This window comes from Mobula birostris, chromosome 13 (assembly GCF_030028105.1).
Source record: "Mobula birostris isolate sMobBir1 chromosome 13, sMobBir1.hap1, whole genome shotgun sequence".
Taxonomy (NCBI): domain Eukaryota; kingdom Metazoa; phylum Chordata; class Chondrichthyes; order Myliobatiformes; family Myliobatidae; genus Mobula; species Mobula birostris.
The window spans coordinates 15,816,046-15,842,278 of record NC_092382.1 but is presented as its reverse complement, the minus strand read 5'-3'; the positions used below and the strand labels follow the sequence as shown (position 1 = coordinate 15,842,278).

The following is a 26,233-nucleotide window of genomic DNA, read 5'->3' as shown; positions in this document are numbered from 1 at the left end:
CTCGAATGCCGAAAAGCTGAGAAAGAGTGCATGTGGAGAAGATTTTTCCTGCAGTCGGGGACCAGGGGAACACACCCTCAGAATAGTGGGACCTCCATTTAGAACAGAGAAGAGGAAAAGTTCTCCCGCTGTGTCTTATGATCTTATGATTAATCAACACGACCCTGCATGATCTAAACTCCTGCATTCATTCCCCTCATTCCCTTTAATTATTATCTATCTCCACCTCAAAAATACCCAGGCAACCGGCCTTCACACACTTGGGGCAGTGAATCCCAAAGATTGCACACTCAAATAGATAGATACCTCATTGATCACAAAGCAAAATTAAATAAAATGTAAAAAAAATCCTGGAATTTTCACACAACTCCATTTGAAATGAGCATCCCTTATCGACCCCTCTCTGTAGCTCTCTAACTGACGAGGAGAGTTACTCTATCAAGATGCTCCACAAATATCCTATCGTTTGTGAATATGCTCTAAATTCAGGGCCAAATCACCTCACCTCTGCTGGTAAGTAACATCTTCCACCTGTAAACTGGAGCATAATCCGATTTTAACAGGTCCCGAAACCAACCCTGACTGTAAAGTGACCTTGTACAATGGCACAGAAACCATGTCACCCCCAATGTCTTTAATAAGATTTACTTCATCACTGTTCGTCTCATCACCAAACTTTAGAACACTGTCTAATATAAGTGACTGAGAAGCCCCAGTATCTCGAAGAATTTTCACTGGTACCGGGGTTGACCCTTCTGTTACTGATACAAACCCATTTGACATAAAATGATGGAATCCCTACTTAACTCATTCAGACCTCTCAGTCCTTAACTGAGCCTCAGCAGAATGTTCAGAACCCTGTGGGTTTATAGGTGCTTCAACATACTGATCACAGGCATGTGGGACTGCCTCCTTTTCCTTTTTCTTCTTCAGGACAGAATAATTAGCCACCATATGACCAGCTTTCTCACAATAGTAACAAGAGAGACCAGAATATTTCTCCTTCAACTGCTTCCCTTCATCCTTAGTCTCGTCACTAGTCCCAGCTTTAATTTCTGGTTTACCCTGGTTATCCCTGCTACTCTTTTGGAAGCTCTTATTCTGGGTGAACTTAACCTTTTGAGTTAAAGCAAACTTATCTGCTAATCTAGCAGACTCCTGCAAAGTGGCAGCATCCTTTTCGACGCTGCCAATCAGTGTAAACGATTGGTGCGGGTACGGTGTGAGACACCACCCCCTCCCCACCCCACCAATATCAGCCCCGACCCTAATATCACACAATAGACCAAATGTGAGTAACGAAATATACTTTAAAGTAATTTGTAGTGATGGGTTAGTGGAAGCAAATAAAAGAAAAAGGCGCCACGTAAGTAACTTATCAGTCTTGCGCACATAATATTTTAATACGTTGGAGCTCACGCCTCCGATTCCCTCCACAACTTCCTTAAGAGACTCCGGCTACCCTCCGAACCCCCGAGGTCCGGTATCCGCCGCCCTGGAACTGCTGTCTGTTCCTCACACGTCCGTCCTCTCTGCTTGCCTCCCGAAAAAGCCCGCGCTCCTCACCCAGCACACACGTACAAGATAGCAAAACATGACTTCCGTTGGTTACCCAATGAATACAATTTCCATTATCACTAATAATAACACAAACATGAGGTTACAGTGAACTCAGCAGTTAACAGTACAAGAAGCCATTTTGAAATAAACAATTAACAGTTAACAGCCCATCTAATATTACGGAGAACCCTACACAAGTAAGACCAGAATACTTCTCCTTCAACTGCTTCCCTTCATCCTTACTCTTGTTATTAGCACCAGCTTTAATTTCTGGTTTACCCTGGTTATCCCTGCTACTCTCTTGGAAGCTCTTATTCAGCGTAAACTTAACCTTATGAGTTAAAGCAAACTAATCTTCTAATATAACAGACTCCTGCAAAGTGACAACGTCCTTTTCATCTAAACGCAAACACGAGGAAATCTACAAATGCTGGAATTTCAAGCAACACACATAAGAGTTGCTGCTAGGAAGAGGTACAGTCGACGTTTCGGGCCGAGACCCTTCGTCGAGACTAACTGAATGAAGAGATAGTCCGAGATTTGAAAGTGGGAGGGAGAGGGGGAGATCCAAAATGATAGGAGAAGACAGGAGGGGGAGGGATGGAGCCAAGAGCTGGACAGGTGATTGGCAAAGGGGATATGAGAGGATCATGGGACAGGAGGTCTAGGGAGAAAGAAAAAGGGGAGGGGGAGAAACCCCAGTGGATGGGCAAGGGGTATAGTCAGAGAGACAGAGGGAGAAAAAGGAGAGAGAGGAAAATAATGTGTGTATATAAATAAATAACGGATGGGGTACGAGTGGGAGGTGGGGCATTAGCGGAAGTTTGAGAAGTCAGTGTTAATACCATCAAGTTGGAGGCTACCCAGGCGGAATATAAGGTGTTGTTCCTCCAGCTTGAGTGTGGCTTAATCTTTACAGAAGAGGAGGCCGTGGGTAGACATATCAGAATAGGAATGGGATGTGAAATTAAAATGTGTGGCCACTGGGAGATCCTGCTTTCTCTGGCGGACAGAGCGCAGGTGTTCAGCGAAACAATCTCCCAGTCTGCGTCGGGTCTCGCCAATATATAGAAGGCCGCATCGGGACCACCGGACGCAGTATATCACCCCAGCCGACTCACAGGTGAAGTGTCGCCTCACCTGGAAGGACTGTTTGGGGCCATGAATGGTGGTGAGGGAGGAAGTGTAAGGGCATGTGTAGCACTTGTTCTGCTTACAGGTATAAGCGCCAGGAGGGAGATCGGGGGGGGGGGAGGGATGGGGCGGGGGGACGAATGGACAATGGAGTCGCGTAAGGAGCGATCCCTGCGGAAAGCAGAGAGCTGGAGGGGAGGGAAAGATGTGCTCAGTGGTGGGATCCCGTTGGAGGTGGTGGAAGTTGTGGAGAATTATATGTTGGACCCAAACGCGGGGTGGTAGGTGAGGACAAGGGGATCCCTATTCCTAGTGGGGTGGCGGGAGGATGGAGTGAGAGCAGATGTGCTTGAAATGCGGGGAGATGCGTTTGAGAGCAGAGTTGATGGTGGAGGAAGGGAAGCCCCTTTCTTTAAAAAAGGAGGACACCTCCTTTGTCCTGGAATGAAAAGCCTCATCCTGAGAACGGATGCGGCAGATACGGAGGAATTGCAAGAAGAGGATGGCATTTTTGGAAGAGACAGGGTGAGAAGAGGAATACTCCAGATAGCTGTGAGAGTCGGTGCCCTTATTGTAGACATCAGTGGAGAAGCTGTCTCCAGAGACAGAGACAGAAAGATCTAGAAAGGGGAGGGATGTGTCGGAAATGGACCAGGTAAACTTGGGGGCAGGGTGAAAGGTGGAGACAAAGTTAATGAAGTCAACGGGCTCAGCATGCGTGCAGGAAGCAGCGCCAATGCAGTCGTCAATGTAGCGAAGGAAAAGTGGGGGACAGATACCAGAATAGGCACGGAACATAGATTGTTCCACAAAGCCAACAAAAAGGCAGGCATAGCTAGGACCCATACGGGTGCCCATAGCTACACCTTTAGTTTGGAGGAAGTGGGAGGAGTCAAAGGAGAAATTATTAAGAGTAAGGACTAATTCTGCTAGATGGAGCAGAGTGGTGGTAGAGGGGAACTCAACGTCATCCTCCCTTTCCAGCTGCATGAATACCTGACGCCGGAAAGAGATTACGGTGCGGAGGGTGCGTCTCTTAAATTTGTGTCTGATGGCAGTTATCTCCGACCTTACTTGTCCCAAGCGGGCTAGTGGGGGAAGCAGGTCCTCGTTGGGGATGAAAGGCTTAACGTGACCGAGGACAATGCGTTGCGTGGGAGCTGCCACCATCTCCATCTGTAAAAAGATGTTTTCCACAGTGATGCAGCTACTGAAAGCCCGATGCACCAACTCATCATTCCCCAGATAAAACGCTGCCTTCCCGAACTCTTTCTCGGTGCCCAGAATACCACCTTTCCCAACCAGGTCCTCCATGGCCTCCGCACACTATTCCAGAGTAGTTCCAGGACGCAAAATACATTGCACCCCGCGCTCCCCGAAGGCCTGCGACTCCCTGGAGACCGGTCCGGCATGCTGGCACCATGTCTGAATCGAGAAATCTACGGCGGTGTCGGTTATAAAGTCCTGGAGCGAGTAGAGTAACTGGCCGGAAAAGTTAGTACTCGACAGTACCTTGCTGACTAGGCGCAAGAAATTCCAAAGCCAGGAAAGGCTCCATCGGTACTGGAGAACTCCGAGACCGTGAGAGATGAGAGGTCTCAATCGCTGCTCCGGCTCCTACACCGAACGAGAATCACGACGACGGGTGGTGGTGGGGGGGGGGGGTGGGGGGAAACAACGACGTTTGTCTCCGGTTTTTGGAGCGAACCGGTTTCCTGGCGAGTTGCCAGCGGCCTCAGCTGAGAGCTACGCAGTTAGCAGCCGTCAACAAATCCGGTCCAAACTGGCAGAGAAACTCCAAACGAAGCTTCCACACTAAAACAGCCACTCACTCACATATCTAATAGGCATTTCAAACCACCTCCAAATCACGATCATAATATAGCAAATTTTCCACGATTTCTCCCAACTCATTCCGAACAGCTCCATGTTGTATCTGACCCTGGGAGTTTGTGATGCAACTGTGTGGAGGGAGTCTCACTCTGTGTCTGACGCAGGAATTTTGTAATGCGATGACGCAGGGAGAAATTGTCTCAATGCCTGACCCTTGAGGTGTATCCTGGGATGGCTTGGAGGGAATTATCTCTGTCTAACCCTGTGAGTGTGTGATTGGGCGGTGTGGAGGGAGTTTCACGCTGTGTCTAATCCGGGGAGTTTGTGATGAGATGGTTACAAGGGAGCTTCTCTCTGTGTCTGATCCGGGTGTGTGACGGGACGGTGCAGAGGGAGCTTCCTTCTGTGTCTGCTCCGAGGAATTTGAGGTAGGGTGCTGCGATGGGAGAGTTTCTCAATGTCTGACCCTTTCAGTGTGTGATGGAAAGATATGGAGGAAAATTCCCTCTGTGTCTGATCACGGGAGAGACTGATGTGATGGAGCAGAGAGAACTTCACTGTGGGTCGGACTCCCGGAGTGTGTGTTGGGATGGTGTGTAGGAAGCTTCTCCCCGTGTTTGTCCCCGGGATTGTGTGATAGGACGCTGTGGAGTGACCTTCAGTCTGTGTCTGACGCTATCAGTATATGAGCTTCCAATCTCTTTTGTCATTTCTGTCTGCGAAAGCGCAGGGATGTGGGGGTCTGGAGAATGCGCGTATCTGGGATGTTAGGAAGCGGTGTGTCAGCCAGGATGGGGATGGGAGTGAAGAGATCCTGGGGACCAGACACTATCAGACTGACATCCCTCAGTCTGGAGCTGAGACGCTGCTGTACCAGTGTGAGGAGCTCAGACCCATTATTGCATTTCACCGGGTGCGAGAGTCAGTCGTAAACCCCAGGACACTTCTTTCTCCTTTAATGAGAATCAAGTCCGACACCAAGACAGTAATTTACAGCGATTTATTGATTTCATCATGGGAAATGTAAATTAAACAGTGTGTGAAGTACTAACATGCAGGAATAAATAAGCTGCTCCCGTCTCACTCATAGTGACACAGAATTACCTGACCGGGGACAACGAGTGACAGATTGAATAATCAGTCCCGTTTCTCACCGTCACTCTGCATCGGGGAACCGATGATTATAAAATCACACTTCAGGGCCGTGTCCGAGATCGCTGCAGATCCAGGGTCACTGCCGAGGTATTTGTCAATTTAACATCGTTACATCGGCCAGACTGCCGAATGCACCGTCCTCAGCAAAGGCAGCAAAAGGATTCTCTCCCTGGATAATCCCACCCCGGGACACTGGACTCCCAGACTGAGCCCCAGCTCACCCGGGCTTTTCTTGTGTAATTCCCCACTTGGGGATTGGGGGAGCAATCGAACGCGGACACGAAGTGCCGCAGGACCAGAGGCGGAATTAAGTCACTGAGCAAATTGTCCCCATCCCGCGGGCGGGGATGTTCATACATTCAGATGTTCACACCATCACTGTCAGTCCGGGTCTGGGTTCCTGCAGAGATCTCAGTTCCTTCCTCCCGGTCTCACTGAACTGATTGTCCCCCAGGCTGAAACATATGGAAAGATATAGATGAAATAAACAGATTACACAACAGCGTTAGTAACAGGGGACTGGGGTTAATGTTTCAACAACACTCACAGACAAATATCACCAGAAAACCCGTGGATCTGCTGATATTTTAATACGTTGAACATTAATACAAACACTTACTCTATCTTCTTCAGACTCGGGTGGGTCAGTATGAGGACGCGGAGAGCGGGGACAGATCGGTCTGTGAGCGAGTTTGCTCCCAGGTCCAGCTCCGTCAGTGATGGGTTTGTACTGAGAGCGGAGATGAGATCCTTGGCACCAGAATCTGTGAGACCGACATCAATCAGCCTGGAGATGAGAGAGAGTGAGGGTGAGGGACACAGAGAGACAGGAGACGGTACAAATCCCCAGTGTTTATCAGTAACACAATTACTGATCACATTGATCAGAGTTAGAGGGAAGTAGTCGGCCGGAAGTTGTAGGAGGCGAGTAGCTGGGTGACTGTCAAGAGGAATGGAAATGCAAATAGGCAGTTAGAGCAGAGCACAGCTGTGGCCATTGCCCTCAAAAATAAGTATAGCGCTTTGAATACTTTCGTGGGTGTTGACCTCCCGGCGAAATGCCACGGCGACCAGTTACAGGCGCTGAGCATGGGTCCGTGGCGCAGAAGGGAAAGAGAGAAAAGAAGGGAACGGTAGTGATACGGGATTCATTAGTGAGTGGAACAGACAGGACACATGGATTGCTTCTTGCCTCGCAGGTGTCAGGTTTAGGGAGGTCTCAGATCGCGTCCGCAAAATTCTGGAGATAAAGGGAGAGCAGCCAGATGTCTTGCTACATATTAGTACAAATGACATAGGAAGCAAAAGTAAAGAGGTCCTGAAATGGGAGTTTACAGAGCTGGGTAGAAAACTGAGAAGCAGGACCTCCAGGCTGGTAATTTCTGGACTGATGCCTGTGCCAAGCGCCAGTGAGGGTAGAAATAGATTGATTTGGCAGATAAATGCGTGGGAAATAGTAAATAGTTGACGTTTCGGGCCTAGCCCCTTCATCAGGAGAGAAAAAAAAATGAGACATCAGAGGAAGAAGTGTGGGGGTGAAAGGGGTGGAAGAAGTGGTAGGTGATAGGAAAAACTGGGAGAGAGGGAGTAGTGAAGGGAAAAATTTCTTGGGATATAATTTCCTTAACGATTCTCGAAAGATCGTTGCTAATACCCCCACATCTCTTCAGCCACCTCTTTCAGATCTCTGGGGTGAACACCATCTGGTCCAGGTGACCTATTCACCTTCAGACCATCTCTGTTTCCCAAGAACCTTCTCCCGAGTAATGTAACTTTACACATTCTGACCACTGACTGTCATGGTCCGGTCCGCAAAGTCCGCATTCCAGTTCACGGTCCGGTCCATTGACCCTTGTTCCAGGTTTTCCTGTTTACCCCGTTTCTCTTGAGCACTCTAATTGAGGCACATTAGTCTAGTTTGGGCAGACTCATAAATACCTCCAGAGACCAGGGCTTGGCTGCTAGCCTGTTCTGTTCCCCTCCCTTGACTCTCTGCCTGGATACTTCGCCTGACTCTCTGCCTGCTCACCTAGCCTAGATACCCCGCCTGTATCCCTCGCCTGCACCTCTGTCTAGTTCAATCGCTGGAGCAAGATAAGGAACTGTCTGTTGTTGTTTTCAACTGTCTCTGTGTCCACGCCTCCACGAGGTAGGTCTGGCCGTTTGCTGCTACCTAGTGTTCGGATCTGTCGTTATACCCACGCCTTCGCTAGGTAGATCCGGCCGTTTGCCGGTACCTTGTGTTTGGAACTGTCTTGTCATATTCTGCGTTCTATGTAATGAGTCCCGGCACTACGTCCTGTTCCCAAGGAGGGGACCCGGCTCTATGTTCCGTGCTCCTGTCTCTTCCGATTCCAAGGCTCTGTGCTCCTGCCCCTTCCTGTCACTTACCTCCATCGGGTAAGCCAGGCCGATTGCCGTTACCCTGCGGTTGGTTCTGTTCCTTACTGTTCCATACCTCTGTCGGGTTGAGTCCTGCGTACTGCCCAGGAGTTGCCTCGAAGTACCCTTGCCCTGTCATGTCCTCGTCTGGTCTTCAAATACACAAGACTCAAGATTCAAAACCCTAGCTCAAGCCTTAAGACCCCAAACTTGTCACCTTGCTCAGGCCTCAAGACCCCAAGCCTGTCTCCAAGCTCTAGCCTCAAGTCCCCAGCCTCCAGTCCTGCAGTCATGTCATGGCCTTGCCTGGTTCTGGGGCTCGAGCCTGAGGCAAGACCCAGGTTCTGGGTCCTTGACCAGTCCCTGGCTCTGAGTCGAAGCCCAGGCTCCTAGTTCATAATTCCATGTCCTGGTTCCAATATCCTAGTCAAGTCCTAGCCCAGGCCTTGTATCCTTGTCTCGCCCCGGGCCTGTGTCATGTCCAGCGTCCTTTCTTCTCCAGTTCCCTTGCTTGCTTAACTCTGGTCCTAGTCTTGTTCCTAGTACATCAGTGTCTGTGTGTTGCATTTGGGTTTGTTCCTAGCGCCCTCCTTGTGACACTGACATCTGGGACTTCCATATTCCTGCCAGTGTCTTCGACAGATAAGAGTGATGTACAATACTTATTCACTTCATCTGCCATCACCTGGCACCCCCACCCCATTACTACCTCTCTAGTATCATTTTTGAGAGGTTTGCTATCCACTTCCGCCTCTCTTTTACACTCTATGTACTTGAAGAAAAAATTGGTATCCTCTTGAATATTACTGGCTAGCTCACCAATGTACTCAATCTTTTCCTTCTTAATTACTTTAGTTGCATTCTGTTGGTTTGTAAAAGCTTCCCAATCCTCTGACTTCCTAGCAATTTTTGCTCTATGCCCTCTCTTTGGTTTTTTGTTGTCTTTGGTTTCTCTTATCAGCCATAGCTTTGTCCCCTTAACTTTAGAGTACTACTTCCTCTTTGTGATGTGTTCATCCTCTGCCTTCTGAATTGTTTCCAGAAATTCCAGCCATTGTTGCTCTGTTTTCATCCCTGCCCATGTTCTTTTCAAATCAATTTGACCAATATTTTTGTCTCATGCCTCTCCAATTCTCTTTATTCCACATCTGACTTGACCTTCTCCTTCTCTAATGTCAGAATGAGTTTGATCATATTATGATCACTTGCCCCTAAGGGCTCTTTGAACTTAATTGACTTGATTAATTCCGGTTCATTACAACACCCAATCCAGAATAGCTGTTCCCCAACCACAAGCTGCTCTAAAAAAAAATCTTGTAGGCATTCTGGGAATTCCTCCTTTTCAGACCAACACCATCTTAACTTTCCTAATCACCAGCATGATAATTCCCCATGACTATTGTAACATTGCCCTTTTGGCACGCAATTTCTATCTCGCATTGTAATTTGTGGAACACATACTTACTGCTGTTTGGAGGTCTCTATACAATTGTGTGGGCACGTGGCCAGATGGTTAAAGCATTCGACTAACGATCTGAAAGTCTTGATTTCGAGCCCCAGCTCAGGCAGCGTGTTGTGTCTTTGAGCAAGGCACTTAATCACACAGTACTCTGCGACGACACTAGTGCCAAGCTGTATGGGTCCTAATGCCCTTCCCTTGGACAACATCAGTGTCGTGGAGAGAGGAGACTTGCAGCATGGGCAACTGTTGGTCTTCCATACAACCTTGCCCAGGCCTGCACCCTGAAGAGTGAAGACTTTCCAGGCGCAGATCCATGGTCTCGTAAGACTAACGGATGTCTTTATACAATTCCCATCAGGGATTCTTTTTACATTTGCTGTCCCTTAATCCTACCCACAGATTCTACAGCTTCCAACCCTATGCCACTTATTTCTAAGGATTTTATTTAATATTTTCCCGGTTAAACTAATTTAGCAGGGGGATGGGAACTGGAATGATAGAGCAGAGGAAGGGGAAAACAGAAATAAATCTAATATAGTGAGCAGTAAAGATGTCAGGAAAGACAGGCAAGTGATGGGGCAAATTTGTAGCCATTCGGATGAGTTGCAGTGCAATAAAGTTTAAGTGAAATCAAAGCAAAAGGTACCAAATACTGGTCTGAAGGTGTTATACTTAAGTGCACGCAGCATAAAGAATAAGGTGGATGATCTTCTCGTACAGCTAAAGAATGGCAGGTATGATACTGTGGCCATCACTGAGACGTGGCTAAAGGATGCATATCTCTGGGAGCCGAACGTCGAAGATTACACGGTGGATAGGAGAGAAGGCAGAGGGGGAGGCGTGGCTTAATTGGTAAGAAATGATATTAAATCATTAGAAAGAGGTGATATAGGATCGGAAGGTGCAGAATCTTTATGGATTGAGTTAAGAAATAGCAGGGGTAAAAGGACCCTGATGGCAGTTATTTATAGGCCTCCAAACAGCTGCAGTGATGTGGACTACAAATTACAACAGGAAATTCAAAAGGCTTGTCAGAAGGGCAGTGTTATGATAATTGTGGGGGATTTTAACATGCGAGTGGATTGGGAAAATCAGGTCGGCACTGGATCGCAAGAGAGAGAATTTGTAGAATGTCTGCAAGATGGCTTTTTAGAACAGCTTGTTGTTGAGCCCACTAGGGGATCGGCTGTACTGGATTGGGTATTGTGTAATGAACCGGAGGTGATTAGAGAGATTGAGGTGAAGGAACCCTTAGGAGGCAGTGATCATAGCATGGCTGAGTTCACTGTGAAATTAGACAAAGAGAAGCCGAAATCCGATGTGTCGGTATTTCAGTGGAGTAAAGGAAATTATAGTGGCATGAGAGAGGAACTGGCCAAAGTTGACTGGAAAGGGACACTGGTGGGAAGGACGGCAGAGCAGCAGTGACTGGAGTTTATGCGAGAAGTGAGGAAGGTGCAAGACAGGTATATTCCAAAAAAGAAGAAATTTTCGAATGGTAAAAGGACGCAACCGTGGCTGACAAGAGAAGTCAAAGCCAAAGTTAAAGCAAAGGAGAGGGCATACAAGGAAGCAAAAATTAGTGGGAAGACAGAGGATTGGGAAGTTTTTAAAAGCTTACAAAGGGAAACTAAGAAGGTCATTAAGAGGGAAAATATGAACTATGAAAGGAAGCTAGCAAATAATATCAAGGAGGATACTAAAAGCTTTTCCAAGTATATAAACAGTAAAAGACAGGTGAGAGTAGATATAGGACCAATAGAAAATGATGCTGAAGAAACTTTAATGGGAGATAAGGAGATGGCAGAGGAACTGAAAGAGTATTTTGCATCAGTCTTCACTGAGGAAGACATCAGCAGTGTACCGGACACTCGGTGGTGGCAGGGAAGAGAAGTGTGCGCAGTCACAATTACAACAGAGAAAGTACTCAGGAAGCTGAATAGTCTAAAGTTAGATAAATCTCCCGGACCAGATGGAATGCACCCTTGTGTTCTGAAGGAAGTAGCTGTGGAGAAAACGGAGGCATTAGCGATGACCTTTCAAAGGTTGATAGATTCTGGCATGGTTCCGGAAGACTGGAAGATTGCAAATGTCACTCCGCTATTTAAGAAGGGGGCAAGGAAGCAAAAAGGAAATTATAGACCTGTTAGCTTGACGTCGGTGGTTGGGAAGTTGTTGGAGTCGATTGTCAACGATGAGGTTACAGAGTTCCTGGAGGCATATGACAAGATAGGCAGAACTCAGCATGGTTTCCTTAAAGGAAAATCCTGCCTGACAAACCTATTGCAATTTTTTGAGGACATTACAAGTAGGCTAGACAAGGGAGATGCAGTGGATGTTTTCTATTTCGATTTTCAGAAGGTCTTTCATAAGGTGCCACACATGAGGGTATTTAACAAGATGAGAGCCCATGGAATTACTGGAAAGTTACACACATGGATAGAGCGTTGGCAGATTGGCAGGAAACAGAGAGTGGGAATAAAGGGATCCTATTCTGGTTGGCTGCCGGTTACCAGTGGTGTTCCACAGGGGTCCGTGTTGGGCCGCTTCTTTTTACATTGTACATCAACGATTTGGATTATGGAATAGATGGCTTTGTGGCTAAGTTTGCTGATGATACGAAGATAGGTGGAGGGGCCGGTAGTGCTGAGGAAATGGAGAGTCTGCAGAGAGACTTGGATAGATTGGAAGAATGGGCGAAGAAGTGGCAAATGAAATACAATTTTGGAAAGTGTATGGAAGAAATAAACGGGCAGACTATTATTTAAATGGGGAGAGAATTCAAAGTTCTGAGATGCAACGGGACTTGGGAGTCCTCGTACAGGATACCCTTAAAGTTAACCTCCAGGTTGAGTCGGTGGTGAAGAAGGTGAATGCAATGTTGGCATTCATTTCTAGAGGAATAGAATGTAGGGGCAGGGATGTGATGTTGAGTCTCTGTAAGGTGCTGGTGAGACCTCACTTGGAGTACTGTGGGCAGTTTTGGTCTCCTTATTTAAGAAAGGATGTGCTGACGTTGGAAAAGGTACAGAGAAGATTCACTAGAATGATTCCGGGAATGAGAGGGTTAACATATGAGGAACGTTTGTCCGCTCTTGGACTGTATTCCTTGGAGTTTAGAAGAATGAGGGGAGACCTCATAGAAACATTTCGAATGTTAAAAGGAATGGACAGAGTGGATGTGGCAAAGTTGTTTCCCATGATGGGGGAGTCTAGTACGAGAGGGCATGACTTAAGAATTGACGGGCGCCCATTCAGAACAGAGATGCGAAGATTTTTTTTTTATCCAAAGGGTGGTGAATCTGTGGAATTTGTTGCCACGGGCAGCAGTGGAGGCCATGTCATTGGGTGTATTTAAGGCAGAGATTGATAGGTATCTGAGTAGCCAGGGCATCAAAGGTTATGGTGAGAAGCCGGGGGAGTGGGACTACATGGGAGAATGGATCAGCTCATGATAAAATGGCAGAGCAGACTCAATAGGCCGAATGGCCGACCTCTGCTCCTTTGTCTTATGGTCTTAAGGTTTACTTACAAACATACAATCAAGTGGCAAATATCATGTACCAGTATCTTGCTTTAAAATACAAACTTATGAATGCCCTTCACCACTTCATAAAGGCACCATAAATTCCATATAACCGTAGAACACAACAGCACAGTAAACAGCCCATTCCACCCTACTAGTCTGTGCCGAAACTTTATTCCACTCGTCCCATTGGCCTACACATACTCCATAACTCTCCAGACCTCTCCCATCCATGTACCTATCCAATTTATTCTCAAAATATGAGTGATCCCGCATTAACCACATAAGATGGCAGCTCGTTCCAGACTCTCCCCATTCTCTGAGTGGAGAAGTTCCCACTAAATCTTTCAACTTTCGCCCTAAAGCCATGTTCTCTCATATTTATCTCTCCTAATCTAAGTTGAAAGAGCCTGCTCGCATCTATTCTGTCTATACCCCTCATAATTTTGTAAACCTCTATCAAATCTCCCCTCATTCTTGTACGTTCCAAGGTTTAAAGTCCTAACCTGTTCAATTTTTCCCTGTAACTCAACTCCTGAAGACCTAGCAACATTCTAGTAAATCTTTTTTGCACTGTTTCAAACTTACTGATATCCTTCCCATAGTTAGGTGACAAGAACTGCACACAATATTCCAAATTTGGCATCACCGATATCTTACACAACCTCAGAATAACATCCCAACTCCTATACTTCTTTACAAACCTGTCTACCTGTGACGCCAATTTCAGGGAATTATGTGTCTGAACTGTACAGATTGGATGGGTTGCACCTGAACTCCAGAGGGAACACTATCCTTGCAGGTAGATTTGCTAACATGGTTCGGGAGGTTTTAAAGTAATTTGCAAAGGGGATGGCACCCGGAGCGATAGAGCAGTGGATGAAGTGCATGGAATAAAGCGAGATCTAAGAGATAGAGAGGATGTGAGGAGAGAGAAGCAGAATAAATGGTGTACAGGTAGTAAGGTAGATGGTCTAAAGTGCGTATACTTCAATGCAAGAAGCATCAGGAACGAAGGTGATGAACTGAGAGCTTGGATACAAACATGGAATTATGATGTAGTGGCCATTACAGAGACTTGGCTGGCACCAGGAGACGAATGGATTCTCAATTTTCCTGGATTTCAGTGCTTTCAAAGGGATAGAGTGGGGTGGGGGGGAAAGGGGAGGAGGGGTGGCATTACTGGTCAGGGATAACATTACAGCTACAGAAAAGGTGGGTAATGTAGCAGGATCCTCTTTTGAGTCAGTATGGTGGAAATCAGAAGCAGGAAGGGAGCAGTTACTCTATTAGGAGTATTCTATAGGCCCCCTGGTAGCAGCGGAGATACAGAGGAGCAGATTGGGAGGCAGATTTTGGAAACCTGCAAAAATAACAGGGTTGTTATCATGGGTGACTTTAACTTCCCTAACATTTTTTGGCACTTGATTAGTTACCATGGCTTAGACGGGGCAGAGTTTGTTAAATGTGCCCAAGACGGATTCCTGTCACAGTATGTTGACAGGACGACTGGGGGAAAGCGATACTAGATCTAGTATCAGGTAACGAACCGGGTCAGGTCACAGATATCTCAGTGGGTGAGCATCTGGGGGACAGTGACCAGCGCTCCCTGGCCTTTAGCATTTGCATGGAAAAGGATGGAATTAGAGAGAACAGGATTTTTTTAATTGGGGCAGGGCAAATTATGAGTCTATAAAGCTAGAACTTGCTGGTGTGAATAAGGATGATGTTTTTGCAGGGAAATGTACTATGGACATGTGGTCGATGTTTAGGGATCTCTTGCAGGATGTTAGGGATAAATTCGTCCCAGTGAGGAAGATAAAGAGTGGTAGGATGAAGGAACCATGGGCGACAAGTGAGGTGGAAAATCTAGTCAGGTGGAAGAAGAGGTTTAGGAGGCAAGGATCAGATGGGTCTATTGAAGAATATAGGACAGCAAGAAAGGAGCGTAATAAGGGGCTGAGAAGAGCAAGAAGGGGGCCTGAGAACGCCTTGGCGAGTAGGGTAAAGGAAAACCCCAAGGCATTCTTCAATTATGTGAAGAAAAAAAGGATGACAGGAGTGAAGGTAGGACCGATTAGGATAAAGGTGGGAAGATGTGCCTGGAGGCTGTGGAAGTGAGCGAGGTCCTCAATGAATACTTCTCTTCGGTTTTCACCAATGAGAGGGAACTTGATGGTGGTGAGGACAATATGAATGAGGTTGATGTTCTGGAGCATGTTGATATTAAGGGAGAGGAGGTGTTGGAGTTGTTAAAATACATTAGGACAGATAAGTCCCCGGGGCCTGACGGAATATTCCGCCGGCTGCTCCACGAGGCGAGAGAAGAGATTGCTGAGCCTCTGGCTAGGATCTTTATGTCCTCGTTGTCCATGGGAATGGTACCAGAGGATTGGAGGGAGGCGAATGTTTTCCCCTTGTTCAAAAAAGGTAGTTGGGATAGCCCGGGTAATTGTAGGCCAGTGAGCCTTACATCTGTGGTGGGAAAGCTGTTGGAAAAGATTCTTAGAGATAGGATCTATGGGCATTTAGAGAATCATGGTCTGATCAGGGACAGTCAGCATGGCTTTGTGAAGGGCAGATCGTGTCTAACAAGCCTGATAGAGTTCTTTGAGGAGGTGACCAGGCATATAGATGAGGGTAGTGCAGTGGATGTGATCTACATGGATTTTAGTAAGGCATTTGACAAGGTTCCACATGTAGGCTTATTCAGAAAGTCAGAAGGCATGGGATCCAGGGAAGTTTGGCCAGGTGGATTCAGAATTGGCTTGCCTGCAGAAGGCAGAGGTTTGTGGTGGTGGAGGGAGTACAGACTGATTGTAGGGTTGTGACTAGTGGTGTCGCACAACGATCAGTTCTGGGACCTCTACTTTTCGTGATTTTTATTAACGACCTGGATGTGGGGGTAGAAGCGTGGGTTGGAAAGTTTGCAGACGACACAAAGGTTGGTGGTATTGTAGTTAGTGTAGAGGATTGTCGAAGATTACATAGGGACATTGATAGGATCCAGAAGTGGGCTGAGAAGTGGCAGATGGAGAACAACCCGGAGAGGTGTGAGGTGGTACACTTTGGAAGTAGAAACTCCAAGGCAGAGTACAAAGTAAATGGCAGGATACTTGGCTGTCTGGAAGAGCAGAAGGATCTGGGGGTACATGTCCACAGATCCCTGAAAATTTCTTCATAGGTAGATAGGGTAGTTAAGGAACCTTATGGGGTGTTGGCTTTCATAAGTCGAGGCATAGAGTTTAAGTGTCGCGGGGTAAAGATGCAGCTCTATAAAACTCTGGTTAGGCCATATTTGGAATACTGTGTTCAGTACTGTTCACCTCACTGCAGAAGGATGTGAAAGCATTGAAAAGGGTACAGAGGAGACTTACTAGGATGATGCCTGATTTAGAGAGTATGCATTGTGATCAGAGATTAAGGGAGCTAGGGCTTTACTCTTTGGAGACAAGAAGGATAAGAGGAGACATCATAGACGTATACAAGATATTAAGAGGAATTGATAGAGTGGACATCCAGGGCCACTTCCCCAAGGCACAACTGCTCGGTACAAGAGGACATGGATTTAAGCTAAGGGGTGGGATTTTCAAGGGGGATATTAGAGGAAGGTTGTTTACTCAGAGAGTAGTTGGTGCGTGGAATGCACTGCCTGAGTCAGTGGTGGAGGCAGATACATTAGTGAAGTTTGAGAGAGTACTAGACAGGTATATGGAGGAATTTAAGGTGGGGGGTTATCTGGGAGGCAGGGTTTGAGGGCCGGCACAACATTGTGGGCCGGAGGGCCTGTACAGTGCTGTACTATTCTATGTCTATGTTGTGGCCTTCACTGAATTATGGCTGAAGGACTGTTGCAGTTGGGTGCTGAATGTCCAAGGTTACACGTTGTATCGGAGAAATAGCAAGGTAGTCAGAGGGGAGGCGTGCCTCTACTGGTAAATAATGGCATCAAATCAGTAGAAAGATGCAACATAGGATCAGAAGATATTGAATCCTTGTGGGTTGAGTTAAGAAACTGCAAGGTTAAAAAGGACCTGAAAGGCAGTTGTATACAGGCCTCCCAACAGTGGCTGGGAGGTGGACCACAGATTACAACAGGTATGAGAAACGGGAGTCAAAAGGGCAATATTATGATAGTCATGGGATATTTAAACATGCAGGTCGATTGGGAAAATCTGGTTGGTAACGGATCTCAAGAGATTGAGTTTGTTGAATGCCACAGATTGCTTTATAGAGCAGTTTGTCGTTGAGCCTACGAGGGGAGCAGCTGTACTGGATTGGGTGTTATGTAATGAACTGGAGGCGATTAGGGAGCTTAAGGTAAAAGAACCCTTAGGAATCAGTGATCACAATATGATTGAGTACAACCTGAAATTTGAGAGGGAGAAAGCAATGTCTGACATAGCAACATTTCAGAGAAGTAAGGGGAACTTCAGTGGTATGAGAGAGAGTTGGCCAACGTAAATTGGAAGGAGTTGTTGGCAGGGATGTCCGCAGAGCAGCTATGGCGTGCATTTATCTGAAATATGAGAAAGGCGTAGGACATGTGTATTCCAAAAGTGAAGAAATGCTTCACTTGGCAAAATAGTACCAGCGTGGCTGACAAAGGAAGTCAAAGCTAATGTAGAAACAAAAGTGAGGGCATACAACACAGCAATAAAATAATGGGAATATTGAATAATGGAAGTTTTAAAACCTGGAAATATGGAGGATTGGGAAGTTTTAAAATCTACAGAGACAAATAAAAAGAATCATTAGAAGGGAACAGAAGAAATATGAAAGCGACCTAGCAATAGTATCAACGTGAATAGTAGAAACATATTCAAATGTGTATAAATTAGGTGAGATGAGAGTGGATATAGGACTGTTAGAAAATGAGACAGGAGAAATAAAAAGGTAGGACAAGGAGATTAAATAAATATTTTACATCAGTCTTCACAGTAGTGTTCCAGGTGTTGTGGTGTGTTAAGAAAGGGAAATGGGTGAATTTACTATTACAAGGGAGAAGTTGCTCAAAAAGCTGAAAGACATAAAGGTACATATCACCCGGACGAGATGAACTGCACCCTAGGGTTCTGAAAAAGGTAGCGTTAGAGATTGTGGCGCTATTAGAAATAATCTTTGAAGAATCATTAGACTCTGGCATGCTGTCAGAGGACTGAAAAATTGCAAATTTCACTCCACTTTTTAAGAAAGGAGGAAGGCAGCAGAGAGGAAATTATAGATCAGTTAGCCTGACCTCAATGTTTGGGAAGATGTTATTGTCGATTGTTAAGGATGAGATGGTGGAGTACATGCTGACAAAGGACAAAATAGGACAAAGTCAGCATGGTTTCATGAAGGGAAAATGCTGCCTGACAAACCTGTTGGAATTCTTTGAGGACGTTACACGTAGGATAGATAAAGGGGTTGCAGTGGATGTTGTATGTTTGGACTTTTAGAAGGACTTTGACAAGGTGCCAGATATGAGGATGCTTACCAAGCTAGAATCCCTTGGTATTGCAAAGAAGTTACTCAGATGGTTAAAACATTGGCTGATTGGAAGAAGACAGTGAGTGGGAATAAAGTGATCCTTGTCTGGTTGGCTGCCAGTAACTACTGCTCCGCAGGGTTCCATGTTGGGACCACTTCATTTTATGCTGTATATAAATGATTTAGACAATGAAATAGATGGTTTTTGCCAAATTTTCAGATGATACAAAGATTGGTGGAGGGGCAGGTGGGTAGGATAAGAAAGGTCATAGACAGATTAAGAAACTGGGCAAGAAAGTGGCAAATGAAATATAATGTTGGAAAATGGATAGCCATGCACTTTGGTAGTAGAAATAAAAGTGTGGACTATTTTCTGAACGAGGAGAAAATCCAAAAATCCGAGAGGCAAAGAGACTAAGGAGTCCACGTGCAGAACATCCTGAAGGGTGACTACGAGGAATTCTGCAGATGCTGGAAATTCAAGCCACACACATCAAAGTTGCTGGTGAACGCAGCAGGTCAGGCAGCATCTCTAGGAAGAGGTAAAGTCGACGTTTCAGGCCGAGACCCTTCGTCAGGACTGACTGAAGGAAGAGCTAGTAAGAGATTTGAAAGTGAGAGGGGGACATCCTCTGCCCGCCAGAGAAAGCAGGATCTCCCGGTGGCCACACCTTTTAATTCCACGTCCCATTCCTATTCTGATATGTCTATCCACGGCCTCCTCTACTGTAAAGATGAAGCCACACTCAGGTTGGAGGAACAACACCTTTTATTCCGTCTGGGTAGCTTCCAACCTGACGGCATGAACATTGACTTCTCAAACTTCCGCTAATGCCCCACCTCCCCCTCGTACTCCATTCATTATTTAATTGTGTACACACATTCTTTTACTCTGTCTATATTTTCTCCCTCTGTCCCTCTCACTATAACCCCTGCACATCCTCTGGGCTTTCCCCCCTTCCCCCTTTTCCTTCCCCGAGGCCTCCTGTCCCATGATCTTCTCATATCTCTTTTGTCAATCACCTGTCCAGCTCTTGGCTCCATCCCTCCCCCTCCTGTCTTCTCCTATCATTTAGAATCTCCCCCTCCCCCTCCCACTTTCAAATGTCTTACTAGCTCTTCCTTCAGTTAGTCCTGACGAAGGGTCTCGGGCCGAAACGTCGACTGTACCTCTTCCTAGAGATGCTGCCTGGCCTGCTGCGTTCACCAGCAACTTTGATGTGTGTGGTCTGACGAGTGACTTGCAGTTTGAGACGGTAGCGAGGAAGGCAAATGCAACATTAGCGTTCACCTCAAGATGTCCAGAATGTAATGCTGAGACTTTATAAGGCCCTCTCCTTGATTACTGTGTACAGTTTTGGGCTCCTCATAGAAACATAGAAAACCTACTGCCCAATACAGGCACTCCATCTTAGAAGAGATTTGCTGGCATTGGAAAGGGTCGAGAGGAGGTCCACAAGGATGATTCCAGGAATGACAGGGTTATCATACGAAGAACGTTTGATGGCTGTTGGTCCGTACTGGTTGGAATTTAGAAAGCTGAGGTGAGATCTCATTGAAACGTTTCAAAGTTGAAAGGACGAGACAGAGTAGAAATGAAAAGATGCCTCCGTGCTGGGACAGTCTAGCATAAGAGGCACGGCCTCACGATGGAGGAGCGTCCATTCAAAATAGGGATGCGGATTCCTTTCTTTATCAGAGAGTGGTGAATTTGTGAAATCTGTAGCCACGTGCAGCTGTGGAGGTCAGCTCCTTTGGTGTATTTAAGGCAGTGATTGACAGGTTCGTGAATGGCCATGACATCAAAAGTTACAGCAGGTTAGGCCAGGAAATGGGGTTGTGGAAGAGAAAAAAGTATCAGCCATAAATGAGTGGCGGAGCACACTCAATGGGCCAAATGTTCAAATATTGCTCCCCTTACTTATCGTCTTGTTAAAGTTCAGTGTCAGACATCCAGTGACTGTAAACACAATCTTTCACTGTCTGGTACTTACACAAGTTCCCGTATTGTACACTCCGGGTTTCTCAGAGCTGCAGACAGCAGTTCCACTCCTGAATCTCCCAGTTTATTATCATTCAGGTACAGCACCGTCAGTGATTGATTTGTAGTCAGAGCGGAGGCGAGATCCTCGGCACCAGAACCTGTGAGACCGACATTGCCCAGCCTGGAGATGAGGAAGAGTGAGGGTGAAGGACAGAGAGAGAGACAGGAGACGGTACAAATCCCCAGTGTTTATCAGTAACACAATTACTGATCACATTAATGTTCAGTGTCAGGCACCCAGTGACTGTAAACACAATCTCCCACAGTCTGGTACTTACCTCAGTTTCTGTATTTTACACTCTGGGTTCCTCAGAGCCGCAGACACCAGTTTCACTCCTGAATCTTCCAGGTTATTTTTGCTCAGGTTCAGCTCCGTCAGTGATGGGTTTGCACTGAGAGCAGAGGCGAGATCCTCGACACCAGATTCTCTGAGACTGACACTCTCCAGCCTGGAGATGGGAGAGAGTGAGGGTGAAGGACACAGACAGACAGGAGACGGTACAAATCTCCAGTATTTATCAGTAACACAATTACTGATCACATTAATGTTCAGTGTCAGACACCCAGTGACTGTAAACACAATCTCCCACAGTCTGGTACTTACCCCAGTGTCTGTATTTTACACCCCGGGTTCCTCAGAGCAACAGACAACATTTTCACTCCTGAATCTCCCATTTGATTAAAACTCAGGATTAGCTCCGTCAGTGATGTGTTTGCACTGAGAGAGGAGACGAGATCGTCGACAGCAGAATCTGAGATTCTGACACCCCTCAACCTGGAGATAAGAGAGAGTGAGGGTGAGGGACACAGAGAGATAGGAGACAGTACAAATCCCGTGTTTATCAGTAACACAATTACTGATCACATTAATGTTCAGTGTCAGATTCCCAGTGACTGTAAACACAGTCTCTCACCGTTTGGTATTTACCCCAGTTTCCGTATTTTACACTCCGGGTTCCTCAGAGCCGCAGACACCAGTTTCACTCCTGAATTTCCCAGTTTATTCGCCCCAAGTCTAAACACAAACAGACAAATTGATGAACAAAGTGATTCAAACTGTGGGTCTGAGGGAATTTCTCTCACTCGGATATTTCAGGAAACATTAAACCCTTCAGTAAATCACTGATCAGAGTTCCCATCACTGTCAATGTCCCTCACTGCCCAGCTCCAGGCTATTCACCGAATGTCAGTAATTTAGTCTGTCGGTGTGACCCCGCAAACTCCACATATTCTGTCTCACTCCCTGATGTTCAAAAAAAGTGTTACTGACATGAGAATGTTGGGAGGGGCAAGGTTGAAGGGTAGACGAAAGTCCCACAGTGAGGATGATTTGCGAATTTGAAAATGTCGATGGGATATTTCCACAGAACGTATAGGAGATGGGAGGTCGGTAACAGAGCTCCACCAGGAGGTTAGGGGATTGAGATGAAAGTCGGAAGGGGCAGGAAAGAGCGATCCCCATAGGAGGAAGGGGAATGCGAATCAGAGTTAGCACAGGAAGAAGGAGTGTAGGGAAGAGCGATCCCCACGGGAGGAAGGGGTTGGGGAGGTCACAGAGGAGGCTATCCCACGAGACGACGGGATGCAGCGATAGGCTGAACGGATGGGGTGTGTCTGAATTTACTCCCACAATCGGGAAAGGATATGCACCCATGGGGTCTGGGTATCTGATAGTGAGCGCAGTCACACAGTTGGACTGATGGTGATAGTCACACATGAGGAAGGGGAGGGGAGGACAATCTCACAATGGTAATTCTCTCCCTCTCACTGGGACAGTCCGTTGGCGGTCTCTTGTCCCTCACTGGGAAGAGGGTGTGAAGCTTTGACCCAACTGCTGCAGTCAGTGTCGGTCTGGGTGTCAGTAACAGTGATCAGGAACATTGTGAATGGACGTGTCACAAGCAGTGAGAAACACAGCCATTCCTGTGATTTACTACCATTAAACCAATGGCCGTTGTTCACTGATTTGATGAAGCCTCCAACATCCATTCACAATTAATCACAGAGCCACCCCATTTCTGGGGAATGACTGATCGATTCCCTGGTCACTTGTCAGAATTCTACACAATCTGATTTACTACAGTTTTACCCAAATTCATTTACATTGAAACAACGCAATGGGACAGTTTCACAGTTCAGAGTGAGAGATTAATAGAGTTACCCCAACTCCTGGCACTTGTGCAGCCCGGGTCCCAGCCGCTGGATTCCTTCACTCTGAATGTGGCAGCTCTGCAAGTCGAGGTGTTTTATTGTATCACAGAGTCCGATGACATGAGACAGGACCGCGCAGTCAATCGGGGTCAGCGTCATTCCACTGAAGGAAAGTGTTTTCACAGATCCCAGTGCGGCCTGAGCCAGTCCACGATTCTGAGACTCAAACAGGTAGTGCAATGTGTTCAGGAGGCTCCTTTTACCAGCTTCACTCTTCGTGTTTCCACTCTGGCGTTTAACCTCCTCCTTCACCCAGTCAATCACCTGGCAGGTTGTTTCATGAGGAAATGGACCCAGAAACTCCTCCAGGCCCCGAGCTGTCATTGGGTTGGAGAGACCAGCAACAAAACGGAGAAATACCTCAAATCGCCCATCTGTCGTGCTGTGGGCTTCAGGGAGGAGTTTCAGGATATCCCCGGGATTTAGAGTCAGGAATTGTGCGACTGCAGCTGCAAACTCTTGGATGGTGAGGTGTGGGAATGTGTACACCACACACCGGCCAGAATCCTCTCTCTCCAAAAGCTCCATCAGGAACCCAGACAGGAACTGGGAAGGCTGCAGATTGTAGTTGATCAAATCACCATCGGTAAACACAATCTTCTTCTCAGATACTCCTCTGAAGGCCATCTGACCAACCCTGAGTAACACATCACGGGGGTTCTCAATCTCACGGCCATGGTTTTTCAGGATGTTGTAAATATAGTAGGAATACAGTTGGGTGATGGTCTTGGGAACTCGCTGCGGGTCCCTGACTCTTTGTGTGAAGAAGGGGCCCAGTGCCAGAGCGAGGATCCAGCAGTAGGAGGGGTTGTAGCTCATGGTGTACAGGATCTCGTTCTCCTTCACGTGTTTGAAAACAGCTTCTGCCACCGTCCGATCTTCAAAATACCTGATGAAATATTCCTTTCGTTCCTCTCCAAGAAATCCCAGGATTTCAGCCCAGATACCGATCTTCGCCTTTTCCAATAAATGTAACGCAGTGGGACGGGTGGTCACCAGCACTGAACACCCTGGGAGCAGCTTGTGCTGGATTAAACTGTACACAATGTCAGACACTTTGCAACGGAATTCAGGGTCTAGGCACTGGTGCTGAGGTTCTGTGTCTCTCCAACTGTCAGCAAAATCAATTTTGTCCTTGAATTCATCCAAACCATCGAATATAAACAGCAACCTCTCTGGATTATTCCACAATGTTTCCAGAACATTCCTCAGGTATGGATAGAAAAACAGCACCAGGTTCGAGAGGTTTATTATGCAATTGATAGTGTTTAGCTCTCGGAATTTGAAACTGAAGACAAACTGGAACTGTTGGTATATTTTCCCCGTGGCCCAGTCATAAACAATCTTTTGTACCATTGTTGTTTTCCCGATCCCCGGGACTCCGGCCACTGCTGCCGAACTCCCAGATTTGGATTTACTCCGGGAAAAGTTGCTCTGGAACAACTGATCAGTCCGGAGTTTCTCCAGCTCTCTGCGGAGATGTTCCTCTCTGCACTCCTCGTGGTCTCTGCCTCTTGCCAGCAGCTCATGTTCCACCAGTCTCCGATCTCGGACAGTAGAAATGACCGTGAGCTCAGCGTATCGATCAACCAGCTGGAAAACCTTCACCTTCTCCCTCATCAGGATCGTGTTCACTCTCAGTGTTTCAGTTTGTGCCCGCAGAGTCTCCTTGTGTTTCTGCTGAACATCTTCCATGGGAACAGAGAGTGGACAAACTGTCAGATGCCTCAACTCAGAACTCAGTATTTAAGCACACAAGGGTTAGCTCAAAGCTATTGCATTAATTGAATTCTTCGATGGATGTTCGTACAGTAAAGTAAATTGGGTTAACAGACTCCTGACTGGACACAGGGTCCTGGTCTAGATAAACACCGATCATCACATTTCCACATTAATTTTGCTGTGAAGGTGAGTATTTCCCTGGTTGTATACTAACCCCGGACTGTCCCGCACTGGACACCTTCTCACTACTGTCACAGCTGCCATTGTTCCTGTACACGAACATTGAAAGCTCAGTGTTGATGTGGCATATGGAGATGGAGGAAATGGTAGTGTGCATTCTCTCAAAGGAGCAGGTCGGGGAATCACAGCTCCCCACCCCCTCACTGATTCAAAATACAAAGTATAGTTGTTGATCAGCACGTGTACTGTGGGTCGGTGGTTGGTGGAGAAAATGTCAATGTCTTGTTCAGAAAATTGAGACAGTCAGCATTTTGACACAAAACGCAGTTTTCCCCTTCCAGAATCAGAGATGCTGCTCAGCTCACTGAGTCCCTGAAGGAAATGGTATGAGACGACAGATCTGCAGTCTCGTGTCTCTTAAAGAGTGTGTGTTGTAAATACTCAACAGATTCAAGATTCAAGATGGATAAGCGTAAAGGAGAAGGAAATAATTGCTATTGCGGACCTGATGTAGGACAAAAAAAAACTCAGATAAAGAACAGAGAGGCCTGGCCTACATAAACAGCAGGTCCTCAGATTCCAAATTAACTGTGCTGTGAAGGTGAATATTTCCTTGATATTTTACTGATTTCCGACTGTCCCATAAACGGCACCCTCCCAATACTGCCACAAATATCATATTCTTGTGGAAGAAAAGTTTAATCCCCAGTGCTAATGTGACATATGAACTGAGAAAGAAGTGTAGTGGGCATTCTGTCCAAGGACTAGGTCTGGGAATCACATCTCCCGCAATACGCTCCTCTCTGATGTTTAATTATATATATATATATAAAACACTACTGCATGTCAGTCAGCTCCTGTACGCCAGGGGGAGCCATTGTAAAGATCTTGGCAAGCATCGTGGACAGTGAGCGTTTCTATATCAAACATCAATATTTTCATCTGCCTACAACCACTACAAATGCTGCACAACGCACTGGGTTGCTCCAGAAGATCGTTTGTGTCTCCTAAAGAGGATGCGTGGAAATACTCAACAGGTCTGACAACATCTGAACAGAAAGGTACACAGTGGATGCTCTAGACCTATGATGCAAAGGGAACGAACATCTTAAAGAGCAGGATGATTTCTAATCCTGATAGCACTCCGGTAAAACCTCCTGCTCCCTGTACAAGGACTCCTCATTCTTCCTGTAATGGGAGACAGAATTGTTCGCATAATCCAAGTGCAGACAAGTCAAAGTTTTACCAAATTTTTACACAGTTGTAACATAAAGATCGGTATACTCAGTGGTCCGCCTAATGAAGGGGGATATGCGGCCATGTCCTCTCTGACGTGTTGTCACATTCACGGAGCTATGGAGATTGACACCAAAATCCCTCCGTACATCTTTGATGTCAGTGTCCTGACATTCACTCCATACTTCCACAATGCATGTCACCTGCTGAATGTCCCCCAATTTAAATTCCCCACAGCCCCATAGTGCACAAGCTGCAGATTTATTATTTTTCACAACAATCTCAGAACTGGAGTTTTGCTCACAGCTCCGAAAAC

The 26,233-nt window shown here is 46.4% G+C and overlaps 1 protein-coding gene across 1 annotated transcript in view; it reads right to left on the bottom strand.

The window, feature by feature from the left end:
• Positions 1-5,524: 5,524 nt before the first annotated feature.
• Positions 5,525-26,233, bottom strand: part of LOC140208448 (NACHT, LRR and PYD domains-containing protein 3-like) — a 41,136-nt gene continuing 20,427 nt past the window's right edge. The window contains exons 7-13 of the mRNA XM_072277137.1: positions 22,730-24,467; positions 21,497-21,583; positions 21,173-21,343; positions 20,847-21,017; positions 20,519-20,689; positions 6,302-6,469; positions 5,525-6,137 (exon numbers count right to left, since the gene is read on the bottom strand). Coding sequence (XP_072133238.1) covers positions 6,050-6,137; positions 6,302-6,469; positions 20,519-20,689; positions 20,847-21,017; positions 21,173-21,343; positions 21,497-21,583; positions 22,730-24,467 — 2,594 coding nt within the window. The 3' untranslated portion in view covers positions 5,525-6,049. The remainder of the gene's footprint in view (positions 6,138-6,301; positions 6,470-20,518; positions 20,690-20,846; positions 21,018-21,172; positions 21,344-21,496; positions 21,584-22,729; positions 24,468-26,233) is intronic.